Source organism: Gossypium hirsutum, chromosome D05, assembly GCF_007990345.1.
Source record: "Gossypium hirsutum isolate 1008001.06 chromosome D05, Gossypium_hirsutum_v2.1, whole genome shotgun sequence".
NCBI classification, from domain to species: Eukaryota; Viridiplantae; Streptophyta; class Magnoliopsida; order Malvales; family Malvaceae; genus Gossypium; species Gossypium hirsutum.
The window spans coordinates 46,644,537-46,658,184 of record NC_053441.1 but is presented as its reverse complement, the minus strand read 5'-3'; the positions used below and the strand labels follow the sequence as shown (position 1 = coordinate 46,658,184).

The window sequence follows — 13,648 nt, the reverse complement described above, 5'->3', positions numbered from 1 at the left end:
TTGGTTAAACCAATCATTCATCACGCTATAGAATGCTTGTCTAGCTTCATCATTCTGATTACTAGCATTAGGTTGAGAGTTTGCCGGCACTGTCCCTTGTGCGGGAGCAGGCGCTACACTCTCAAGATCATCAGCTACCTCTCGGTCACGATCGGGATCCATTACTATAAATAAACACATTTACAATTGTCGGAAATCACCACACTATCAAGTAATCACATAAAATGGCATGTATAGCTAGACCCAAAACATTACGGTAGTCCTAGAATCGACTAAACCTGGCTCTGATACCAATAAAATGTAACACCCCGAACCCGAGACCGACACCGGAGTCAGACACGAGATGTTAACAAACTTTGAAAAATTTTTCCAGACACTGCCCAGTCTGAGTACTAGTCGCTTCAAAAATCATATCTTGAGTTTCACAACTCAAAAATAAGTTTTGTGATTTTTCCCTGAAACTAGACTCATGTCCCCACCTATGGATTTTTTTCTAGAATTTTTGGTCGGGCCAATTAGTACAGTTTATTAGTCAAAGTCTCCCATGTTACAGGGGTCGACTACACTGACCTTTTCCCATTACGACTGGGATATCTCTCTGCACAGAGCTTCAATACTGATGTCGTTTGTTTCTATGGAAACTAGACTCAGAGAGGAATCCATACATATATGGTATGACCCCTAATTATCTCTGGTAAATTTATAGTGAATTTCCAAAGGCGGGACAGTGAATCAAGAAACTGTTCTGGCCCTGTTCCACAAGAACCCGAATATCTCTTTCTGTACTGCTCCTATAATTGTTTCGTTACTTCCATATGAAAGTAAATTCATCAAGGTTCGATTACATAATTTATTCACTATTTAATTCCACTCCTACGAATTCTTGTGATTTTTCCAATCCACACCACTGCTGCTATCAGCTTCTGTTTTCAAAGTGAACCTTACCTAATTTGGGGTTTCATGGACCAACTAGGGCCTTGTCATACATAAGCCCACATATGATCATACTTAGCCATTCTAGTGGCTGATCATTTGCTCAACACTTCCATTCCAACATAGTTACATCATGAAACCATCTATACATTCATAAATACGAATGGTCTAATGCCATACTCCACTTCTACAAGCCATTTTCGCATGGCTGTACACTTATACATTTCATAAAGTACTCGAAAGACAACAATGGGTAGTCCTATACATGCCATAACAAAATTCAACCAAAATAGTACCCAAAAGAGCCTTTGATAGTGTGGGCGACTTCGACTTCAAGATCCCGAGTCCGATAGCTGGAGAACCAAAAATCTATAAAACAGAGGAGCAATGTAACGAGTAAGCAATTTATGCTTAGTAAGTTTGAGCAAGGAATTCCAGCATGCACAAAGAATAGCACACATTTAGCTAAACGGAATATTTCATAATACGCAATTTACCGATATCAAACTTGCTTCACAACATTAACAACCCTTATGTACATACACAATAAACTAACTTGGCCGAAGGCCGGTAGCTCGTTTATCAACTGAGCAAACATTTATTTGTAAGGGCTCGATTAAATTCAACACATACGTAACATATCCCCATATTGGGATGTTTTTCGAGTATTCGCTGGAATTTTACAGCAAGCTCATTCATTACCAAATCACGTACCTTCGGGATTTAACCGGATATAGCTCCTCGTTCAAATGCCTTCGGGACATAGCCCGGTTTTAGTAACTCACACAATGACTTCGGGACATAACCCGGATTTAACAACTCGCACGAATGCCTTCGGGACTTAACCCGGATTTAATAACTCGCACGAATGCCTTCGGGACTTAACCCGGATTTAATAACTCGCACGAATGCCTTCAGGACTTAACCCGGATATATTCACTTAGCACAAAGCCTTCGGGACTTAGCCCGGACAGCATTCAATTAATCATACACATCTAACAATGATTCATGGTACATTCATATTTCATTTTCGTTTACGAAACTCAAACACAAGGCACATATTGTCCTTGCACATTCGGCTCAATAGCCACACATAGAGCATGATTTAATCACATCGAAATTTAAGCTCTCTTACTCAAGAACTTACCTCGGGTGTTGTCGAACGATTCCGCTAGCTATTCAACCACTTTTTCCTTCCCTTTATCGGTTTTATTTCCCCTTTGCTCTTGAGCTTAATCAAACAAATAAATTGATTTCATCATTTTAGGCATCAAAAGATGAACACAAGGCACTTAGCCCATATTTATACATTAGACATTAAAGTCTCATACATGCAAAAATCATGCATCAACACCACATATTAGCTAATTTCTTGCCCTTAGCCGAATATGCATGTCCATTTTTTGGGGTCGATTTCAACACTTAATACACACATGTACACACTAGTAAAGCATCCTCCCCCTTTTCATCAATTTAACACATGCATTGCTCATTAACATGCAAAGTTACATTCGGCCTTAGCACACATCTTGCTAGCCGATTCTTCTCCATTTAGCAACCAATGCACATATGTGCTCACACAACAAAAAATGCTAAAAAGGAGGTTCAAGAATCATCAAGCCATCATCACATGCATCATTAACAAGCTTCATATTTTGCATGCAATGGCATTAACACAACCTCCACCTAGGCCGAATCTTAACTCATCCTCATGCCTCATCACCACAACATCAAACATCAACCAAGAATGATTCATCCATGGTCAAGTGCCATTTCCATCACATAGCAAGATTTAGACCATGGGTTAGGTAGAACTCAAGCTAACAACTAAAACATGCATGCCTCTCATGGAACATCATCAAACATACCTTAGCCTAGCTACATGCATGGCCGAATCTCTTCACCTTTCTTCTTCTTTCCTCCTTAAAATTTTTGGCCAAGGATGAACCAAAGGATGAGAAAATTTTTCTTTGTTTTTCTTTCTAGTTTTTGGCAAGCATGAAGATGAGAAAAGGATGAACAAAATTCCCCCTTTCTCTTGTTTAGCTCACGGCAATGGGGGGGGACAAACACCACACACACATTTTTTTTTCTTTTGTTTTCCATTTCTTTATTACCCATACTCCTTATTTTATTCTTCCACTAACAAAACATGTTTCATGACATGTTTTGCCCATCCTTCCTTGTCATGGCCGGCCACTACTCATTAGGGGGGGAATTTGACATGCAAGTCCCCCCTTTGTCCACATGCACTAGTAGGTCCTCACACATTGACCTATCACATTTTAGAATTTTCTCACATAAGTCCTATTGACTAAATTCACATGAAATCAACCAAATTGAAGCTTGAAATTTTCACACATTCATAATTACATATTCTACACAATAAGTATCACATTCAAACATTTCGGTGACTCGGTTTAGCGGTCCCGAAACCACTTCCCGACTAGGGTCAACTTTGGGCTGTCACACACCGGGTAGGTCAATTTTGTATGCATTATCATTGATCCGCTCGAGTACTTGGAAAGGCCCATCGCCTCTTGGGTTCAACTTGGTCTTTCTTTTTATTTGCTTTGTTGGTGTTGATGTCATTTGTTTTGGCTATTCATTGCCTAACCTTCTCGTGTAAGGATTTCACCAGCTCAGCTTTCTGTTCGCCATCTAAATTAACAATATGTTCTAGTGGTATTGGCGCAAGGTCAAGTACTGTTAGTGGGTTAAAACCATAAACAAGTTCAAATGGTGAATAACCAGTTGTAGAATGAATAGATCTATTATATACAAATTCAACAAATGGAAAACATTCTTCTCAATTTTTAATGTTTTTTTCCCACAACAGATTGTAATAAGGCTCCTAAAATTCGATTGACTACCTTAGTTTGGGCATCGGTTTGGGGGTGACATGTAGTTGAATGCAGTAATTTCGTACCAAGCTTACCCCACAATACCTTCCAAAAGTGGCTAAGGAATTTGACATCTCTGTCGGAAACAATTATTTTAGGGATGCCATGAAGTCTTACCACATCTTTAAAAAATAAGTCTGCCACATGTGTAGCATCATCTGTTTTGTGACAAGGAATAAAATGTGCCATCTTGGAAAACCTTTCAACAACAACAAATATACTATCTCTTCCTCTCTTAGTTCGTGGCAAACCTAGAATAAAATCCATGGATAAGTCTACCCATGGTGAAGTAAGAATCGGCAAAGGGGTGTAAAGGTCGTGAGACATTACCTTAGATTTTGCTCGTTCACACGTGATGCACTTAGAACATACCTTTTCGACATCCTTCTTCATATGTGGCCAATGGAAGTGTTCTTGCAAGATGTCTAGTGTTTTGGTCACTCCAAAATGTCTTATTAAACCGCCACTATGGGCCTCATGAATCAATAAGTCTCGCATGGAACAATTTGGTATGCACAACCTATTTACACGAAAAAAAAATCCATCTATAAGGTAAAACTTCTCAAAAGTAGTATTTCCACAATTATTATAGATATGGCCGAAATCAGCATCATCATTATATAACTCTTTAATATGTTCAAACCCTAATACTTTAGCATTTAATGTAGTTATTAAAGCATATCGTCTAGGCAAAGCATCTGCAACTACATTATCTTTACCTGTTTTATATTTTATCACATAAGGGAATGTTTCAATGAATTCCAGCCATTGGGCATGCCGTTTACTTAACTTACCTTGTCCCTTTAACCATTTAAGGGATTCATGGTCTGTATGTATGACAAATTCATTAGTTAGCAAGTAATGTTGCCATACTTGAAGTGCACGAACCAATGCCAAAAGTTCTTTATCATAAGTTGAGTAATTTAATTGTGCACCATTCAATTTTTCACTAAAATAAGCAATTGGTTGCTTATCTTGCATTAAAACGGCGCCAATACCAATTCCTGAAGCATCACACTCAAGTTCAAAAGTGTTAGTAAAATTAGGTAATCAAGAAGAGGAGCAGAACATAACTTAGCTTTTAGGGTTTGAAAAGCCTTTTTTTGAGTTTCACCCCATTTGAAACCCACAAATTTTTTTATAACTTCTGTTAATGGGGCAGTAATAGTGGAGAAATCTTTCACAAACCGTCTATAAAAACTAGCTAAACCATGGAAAGATCTCACCTCAGTTATCGATTTAGGAGTTGGCCACTACTTGATTGCCTTAACTTTGTCCTCATCGACATGAATACTTTGAGCACTAACTATGAAACCTAAAAATATTAGCTTATCACAACAAAATGTGCATTTATCAAGGTTGGCAAACAATTTTTCAGCTCTTGGAATGTCTAAAACCGTTCTAACATGGAAAACATAATCATTTAATGTTGTTGAGTAAATTAAAATGTCATCAGAGTAAACTACTACAAATTTACCCAAGTGAGGCCTTAAAACGTGATTCATTAATCTCATAAATGTACTTGGTGCATTAGTAAGGCCAAAAGGCATAACTAACCATTCATATAATCCAAATTTTGTTTTAAAGGCTGTTTTCGATTCATCCCCTTCCCTCATTCGAATTTGATGATAACTGCTTTTTAAATAAATTTTAGTAAATATAGTTGAACCATGTAATTCATCAAGCATGTCATCAAGTCGAGGAATTGGATGTCTATACTTTACCGTTATTTCGTTGATTGGACGACAATCAACACACATTCTATACGTACCATCTTTCTTAGGTACCAATAAGACAAGAACGACACAAGGGCTTAAGCTTTCACGAATGTACCCTTTGTCTAATATATCCTCAACTTGCCTTTGCAATTCCTTTGTCTCCTTGGGATTGCTTCTATAGGCTGGTCGATTTGGTATTGAAGCTCCGGGTACTAAGTCAATTTGGTGTTCTATCCCACATAAAGGTAGTAAACCTTTAGGGGCCTCACTAAAAACATCCTCATAATCCTGCAAAAGACATTGAAACACACTAGGAAAATTTTCATTAATGTTAGATAGAGATAAATAATTTTGCCTAAACCTCACAAGGATACAAGGCTGTTTATTGAGTAGGGCTCTCCGTACATATTTTTTTATTGCAATTAAAATTTTCACTCTAGTTTTACCACTTGCGGATTCACTCACCTTTGGGCCATTTAAATTTTGACTTTTTTTTGCTACTAGCCTCTTTTTAATTTAAATTTTCGGCCTTTAAACACAAGATAGTATCTATTTAGCTTGCCTTGGTGTGTAACATCACGATCAAATTGCCAAGGCCGTCCAAGGAGCAAGTGTGCCGCATGCATTGGGACCACATCACACCATACCTCATCCTTGTAATTCCCGAGCTTAAAAGTGATCAAGGATGTTTTGTAACTTTAACTTCCGAGCATTCATTAAGTCATTGAAGGTGATACGACTTAGGGTGCTTGGTACAAGGTAGCTTTAAGGAATCCACCTAATAACTGCTAACTACATTCGAACAACTCCCACTATCAATAATAAGTGAACATAAGTTACCTTTTATAAAACACCTAGAATGGAAGATATTGGTCCTTTGGTTGTCAAAATCGTCTCTCATTTGGATAAAAATGGGTTTGGCGAACTACAAGGCATTTATCATGGACATCATTATGGTCATTATTCTCATCATCGACTTGACCAATTCTATGCATCTTTTTTTATTAGAATACCTGCAAAACAAACACTCAACACTCAAAAAAAAAACCTCACCGTTAATCACTCAAAAAGGAAAATCAAATTCTCAAAGAGGTAGAATCCAGTCTTATGAGTTCTTTAGTAGAGTCTATATCAATCAATTAGAAAGTGTACGAACCGTAACTACCAAAGAATCCTAATTGCACTAGGAGTCCAAAAAGTGACGAGACACCAATTGATTAGTGTTGCACTGAGGAAGAATTGTGCACACTTTTAAATCCTACTAACACAAGAAACAAGAAGGTGTTAGATAGTGTAAAGAAAAAATAAAAGCAAAACAAATGAAAACCTACAGCTAAGAATCAATAAAAATTGCTGACACCCGAAAACCTGTGCAAAATTGCGGAGTAACTTGACAACTTCATTTGAGGTGTTCTCGATCTCCAAAAATCACGAAATTTAAACTGGAATGTCCTTAAATATTTTATATTTGATCTGGAAAGTTTCGGTACTAAACTCAACCCGCTGAATATTTTTTTAATTTTTATTTGATTTCATATTTTTCTATTTTTTTTACTTTTTCTACTGATTTTTTTACGGGAAATATTTTTTATATTCAATATCAGTGCCAAAAATATGCATATAAAATTTTAGACCAATCGGACAACGTTTACCTACTCAAATGAATTTTTTTCCAAAATTTTTTTGGGTAAAAACTGCTATCAGTACACCAAAACAAGCTTTTAGCGGCATTTTTAGTGGCGTTTGAATAAAAAACGCCGCTAAAAATCAAGCATTAGCGGCGCTTTTCAAAAATCGCCGCTAAAGATCCAGCATTAGCGGTGCTTTTTGGAAAACGCCGCTAAAAATGTGCATTAGCGGCGTTTTTTAGAAAAGCGCCGCAAAAAACCTAAGCCCAACGACATTGTTTTATGACCTTTCTAGGCTTTAGCGGCGTTTTTGGAAATGCGCCGCTAATGCTCAGACCTTTAGCAGCGTTTTTTTGAGAAGCGCCGCGCCGCTATGCTCAGACCTTTAGCGGCATTTATGGAAAAGTGCCGCTAATGCTCAGACCTTTAGCGGCGTTTTAAAAAAAGTGCCGCTGATGCTCAGACTTTTAGCGGCGTTTTTGGAAAAGCGCCTCTAATGCTCAGACCTTTAGCGGCGATTTTAGAAAAGCGCCGCTAATGGTCAGACCTTTAGCGTCGTTTTTGGAAAAACGACGCTAATGCTCAGACTTTTAGCGGCGTTTTTTGAAAAAGCGCCGCAAAAACATTTTATTTGTCTATTTACTATTTAATTTGTTTATTTATATTAATTAAAATTTAATATATTTTCAATTGAATATTTTTTAAAAATGGATAAATTTGAAATAATGACACGTAGAAATAATTTGAAATAAAAAACATAGAAAAATATTTGTTAAAAATGGAAAAATTAAAATACTATTATTTAAAATAATTTTAAAATTTTTTGAGTACATGACTGATTGATTTTTAATTTATATATTAAATAATTTCATATATAATTGTAAAAGATACGATAATATTAATTTTAAAATATTTAATTAATTATAATTATAGTTTACGGTTTAATATATATGGTTTAGGGTATATGGTTAATATAGGATATTTAAGACCGATTTATGAGTTACAATTTTAGGGTTTATAGATTTTGGAATTAGGGATTATGGATTAGGGATTCTAGTTTAAGGGTTGTGATTTAGAGGGTAGGGGTTAGGGGTTAGAGATTAAGAGTTAGGGATTAATTTAGGGTTTATGGATTTGGTGTCAGGTTAAGATTTAGGGTTTAGATTAATTAGTTTATTTTAATTTATATAAATAATGTTTAGGGGTTGGGAGTTAGGGGTTAGTAGTTTGGGGTTAGGGGTTAGAGGTTAGAGGTTATGAGTTAGTGATTTAGGGTTTAGAGATTCGGGGCCGAGTTAAGGTTTAATCTTTAGATTAATTAGTATTTTTTAATTTATATATCAATTAAGTTCTTATATAATTGTAAAAGAGGGGTTAGGGGTTAGGGGTTTATGTTTTATGATTTAGGGTTTAGGAGATAGGGGTTAGGGGTTAGATTAATTGGTGTTTTTTAATTTATATATTTAAATATTAGATTAAAAAAACATTGATAAATAAATAAATAAAAGTAACAGATTGATATGGATAGGTAACTATTTATTGATAAATAAATAAATAAAAGCAAAATAATAGTAATTATTTTTTAGTTAGAAAAAAATATCTCTAATAAAATGGAGATTAGATCGGAAAAGAATAATTTAAAATCATGATTAACGTGTCAATTTTTAATAGAAATTCGATATGTGAGAGATTGATTGCTTACATTGGATAATTCTAACTTAATAATTAATTACAGTCATTTTATCATTTGTTTTCTTATTAAAATATAAAATATTTATTTTGAGAGTACTTAGTTTTTTTTATTTTATAAAAAATCAATTTATAAAAAATAGTAATAATAAAATTTTAGTAGAACAAAACGGCGTCGTTTTGTTCAAAATGAAATACTTTTTTGTGACATTTTTTGAAAAAACGCCGCAAAAGATTAGTAATAAACGCCGCAAAAAATATTCCACTTTTCAAAATAGCGCTTTATATCAAAATTTCCTGCTGAAACCCTAATTTTTTCCCCCTAAAATTGGTATCCTCAAAACACGCTTTTAAGTGTTTCTCTCTGCCACCACCGTCTTCATCATCATCTTCCCCTCTTTCTTTTTCTTTTTTTAATTTCAACACCGAACATACATGTTTCATTTCGCAAAAGCCATCTTTATCTGTTTCTCATGTGACTCTGAAGCTTCCTTCTTTCCTTCAACGTACCCAAGGTAAAGTTTTCTCAACTTCTTCTCAATCATTTATTTCCATCTACTTGCCTTTCTGTTTGAATTCTTCACGACTTTGGAATTTCTTGCATAAATTACTATGAAGACAATAATGCTGATGTTTTGGAATTTAAGCTGAAGGAGCTCTCAGCCGTCCGTTCAAAATCCCATTCCGTTCATCAATTCTCTGTCGCCTTCATCAAGACACTGACCCCTCTCTTTCAAATTCTAAAGCGAACCGCCACTGTGGAACGCATTGTGCGCTTTGTTTCAGCAAGGTCCTGGCCCGGGATCCCAACGACACTTCCACTGGTAATGAGTTCTTGGAGGAATTTTTGAAGTTCCTTTTGGTTGGGGCTACTGCAGCTAATAAAACTGCACGATTTAGGGCTTGCCAAATCATTTCCGAGGTCAGCTCTTTTAAATTTTGACTTCATTTTTTTAAATCTTTTTTAGCGTTTTGATTTTGAGGAATTATATTTTGTGCTATATTGTTTGTATTTCGTTTAATGAGTTCCTAATACTTTCGTTTAATGGATTTTAAGCAACATATTGATTGTATTTCGGTTTCATTATTGGAGCAGTTTTATCAACTGTTCCCACTATCGGTAGGCAACTTGGTTTTAGATATGGTTGATATACATGATTGAGGCTTTCATCTTTTGATGGTTTTCTGTTTCATTTGTCCACGGAGGACCTGTTATTTGAACAAAGTGGTCATGTGAAATTTAGAACAGGATCTACGTTGTTGATTCCTTGGACCAAGAGAGGATTCGCCAAGCTAAACAGGAATTTCAGGTTGTAAATTTAGAATAAGCACAAACTTGTTAGCCAATATGGTTTTACATAGTCTCTTTTTAGTTCTTAATAATTTTTTTCCAGGCCATAATCAATGATCCATTTATGAGGAATGCTATCATCTTGGTGTTCGCCAGCAAACATGACTTGGTATGATTCAGTTAGCTGTTTGAGACCCATCTTTTTTTCCGTGTATAGCAAAATGCATGCAGTATTTGCTTGAAGTACTGAGAACACATGCATTTTTTTAGTTGCTGGAAGTAGCAATGTCAATGATAATTTAGTTTCGAAAAATAGGTTTTGCTGTTGTTTGCATAGTTTTGAAGAATGTGTCTAAATAGTAATCTTAGCTCCAAGGCCCTTAGATTGACATGTTTTGCCTTGTTCTACTTCTTGGAAAAGGCTTGATTTTCATCATTGTATGAAAATTGTAATTCCTTTAAATCGATCATGTAAGGCATAGTAATGGATAAAGCATATGAAGTTGCAGTATGGGTGCTTTGCTTCCCTGAACTAAACATTACTAAATGTTGCCTTCTTTTATCATTTTTTTTCATGTTGATTTTAGCTTCGAAGATTAATTAGCTAAGAATTTGAAACACTAAAATGATATTTAAATAGATTTGGAAAAATTTATAAAAATTACTGATCTGTTTGTCTTCTGCAAAACCTAGAGTTTTTTTTTCATTTGTTTTCCATATAATGTTTTATGGTTTTATAGTCGAACATCTGATTGTGCCCTTTTCGACAGAGGGGAAACTTTAGGTGTAGTACAAGTTCAATAGGAGTGCAATCCCAACTTGGTATCCAAATATTCCACTTGAGAATAGGTACTCATTATTTATCCATTTTTAACTTTTTGATCAGATTTAAAGCTAATATTGAAACGAATCATTTAATTTAATTCATCTATATTACTGCCCAAGTTGAAAAATGAAACATCAATTTTCCCTTCTAATTTAGATGCTAATCACAGACAGCCTGCGAAAGTGAGTTTTTATTGCATAACCTTCATTTTTAATTTTTTAAAATTTTTTATTGCATAACCTCTCTCTCCCCCATTCTCAGTTTCTATTAATCTTTTAAATTTTTTTCTGTGAGTTCACTCAAGAAAGGTTAGTAAAATTTTGTTCAGTGTTACTTGTGTTGCAAATGCTTACATGTTGAGACATGGATTTTATTGTTGTATGTTGAGTTTATATGTAAAAGGTACTGAATGCTAAACAAAGTTGGGACTAAACAATTGACAAAAGAGATATGGACTGGAGCTGTCTGTCATGATATAACATAGAAGGCATAAAATAATTGATAGCTGTGAAATGTTCACTTAGGTTGTACTTAGGAATATGAGTTTCTGAAAATGGATTTGAATTTCAATATGGTGTAAGTTGTGTGATAAAGAAACTTGTAAGTTTAACATCCATGACTATTTTTGAAATTTATGGATTGTGGGATGCTCGTATAAGTGATGAATTTGAAATTCCTATGGATCTTTCTTATTTTGATATTCATGTTTTTATATCTTTAAAAACATAATCATAATTTTAATTATTTTATGCATAATGATGCATTTATTCTCACAATTAATGTAGGAAATGAAATCTAAATCCAAATTCTCAAATTCATATTTCCAAACATAACATTAGGAAATTAGGGATAATCGAGCTAAGGTAATGGTAGAAAATTGAAATCTCAATAATTTGGCCTTTATTGGGATTGGGAAGAGCCACTACTAAATAACCACCATTTGTTATAGTTGGGAATTTGGGACAAAGATAAAAATGCATATCATGAAGATCTAGTGATAGTAATTGATATTATTGTTCTCCTGACGCAAAGGATGTCAAAGAAATTGCTTGTTAACAAAATGTAGAAGTATAGAAAAAGAAAATATATGGAAAACTCTACATAAACGCACGTGTAACTTTATTCAAAATTTGCTTTAGTTTTTTTTATCTTGTTAAATTTATTTCTTTATTTTAGTTATAATTGTGAACTTTCATTTATTTTCCTTTCTAGGATAACTTACTTTATTTTACTCTTATTCTCATGCAGAGCATGTAGGCACTAAATCTGCAGTTCAAATTTGAAGCCATGCTCAAAAGTTTTTCTCTAAGGCTCATAGCTTTGAGTTCATTATAAGATTTCCTTGATTAAATAAATGTATTATATCTTTTTTTACCAAGATTTACTTGATTAAGAAAATGCATTGTTGCTTGAGATAGAAAATCTGCATATTGCTGAGAATATGGTGATTCTCTCTTGAATTAATTTCTCATTCTGAGCCTGCTTAGTAGCCTTCATCTATGCCCTTGAGGCCTTGACTGTACTTGGGTTCTGTGGTTGTAATAGCTATCGGGATGGAACATAGCATGGCTATTACTGAAGATGGAGCATTATTTTATTGGGTTTCCTCAGATCCTCATCTTAGATGCCAACAGGTTCTATTCCATTGTCTTTGTTGATTTTAACTTCCCTTGGAGTGAAGCTTTTATTTACTTCATTTGGATGAATTGTACAACTATATTCCCTTTGTGAGAAAACAATCGTAAGCATTTCTGCAGGTAAGTACTGGGCTGCAACTGCTACTGCTATAGCTGATGTTTACATATGGGATGGCAAGAAAAGTATGGATAAACCACCTGTTGCAACTCGGTTACACCGAGTAAAGGGAAAAGAGATCCCTTAAAGAGTTGATTTTGAGAGTTGGTCATGAGAGAATGTAACTTGTAAACAATTTTCTAACATAGAATGTAACTTGTAAACAGAACTTATGTAATTCTAATGTAATTCTAATATAGAATGTAAACAATTTTCTTATGTAATTCTAATATAGAATGTAACTTGTTTTAATTTTCTTAATTTAAATTCATTAATTTTTATATTTAGCTTTAAAGTTAAAATTTTAATAGAAATTTTAATTTAATATTTTTTATCCCTAAAAGTATATAGTTTAAAGTTTAAATTTTTAAAATAAAACATAATATAATATTTATGATAGAAATAAATATCATTTAATTAAAATATTTTTAATTCATGTTTTTAGCGACGTTTGTGGGAAAAGCGCCGCTAAAGGTATTAGTCTTTAGCGGCGTTTGTGGGAAAAGCGCCGCTAAAGGTCTTGGTCTTTAGCGGTGTTTGTGGGAAATGCGCCGCTAAAGTTCTTCGTCTTTAGCGGCGTTTGTGGGATAAGCGCCGTTAAAGGTCTTGGTCTTTAGCGGCGTTTGTGGGAAAAGCGCTGCTAAAAGTCTTGGTTTTTAGCACCGTTTTTAGAAAAAAATACCGCTAAAGTTAGCGCGCGTTCTTTAGCGGCATTTTTTTCGGCGTTTCTCAAAGCGCGGCAAATACTTTGGGGCCGCTAAAAGCCTGTTTTGGTGTAGTGTATATCCTGTTTTTTTAAAGGAAATCAGTTTAGAAATCAACCAAGAACACCCAAAACGCCCAAAATTTGATACCAAATGATAGAG

The 13,648-nt window shown here is 34.6% G+C and overlaps 1 protein-coding gene across 1 annotated transcript; it reads left to right on the top strand.

The window, feature by feature from the left end:
- Nucleotides 1-9,823: 9,823 nt before the first annotated feature.
- LOC121217345 (uncharacterized) lies at nucleotides 9,824-13,034 on the top strand. The gene is made up of 5 exons (XM_041092886.1): nucleotides 9,824-10,181; nucleotides 10,266-10,331; nucleotides 10,933-11,011; nucleotides 12,534-12,622; nucleotides 12,703-13,034. Exons 2-5 carry the CDS (start codon nucleotides 10,287-10,289, stop codon nucleotides 12,868-12,870), a joined length of 381 nt encoding a protein of 126 aa, XP_040948820.1. The 5' UTR covers nucleotides 9,824-10,181; nucleotides 10,266-10,286; the 3' UTR covers nucleotides 12,871-13,034.
- The last annotated feature ends 614 nt before the right edge of the window (nucleotides 13,035-13,648 follow it).

Bases quoted from the DNA above. Each gene is read 5' to 3' on its own strand.
- LOC121217345 (XM_041092886.1), top strand. From the start codon at position 10,287: ATGAGGAATGCTATCATCTTGGTGTTCGCCAGCAAACATGACTTG. The intron at 11,012-12,533 runs GTACTCATTATT...TGGTTGTAATAG, and splicing joins AATATTCCACTTGAGAATAG to CTATCGGGATGGAACATAGC. The intron at 12,623-12,702 runs GTTCTATTCCAT...TGAATTGTACAA, and splicing joins CTCATCTTAGATGCCAACAG to CTATATTCCCTTTGTGAGAA.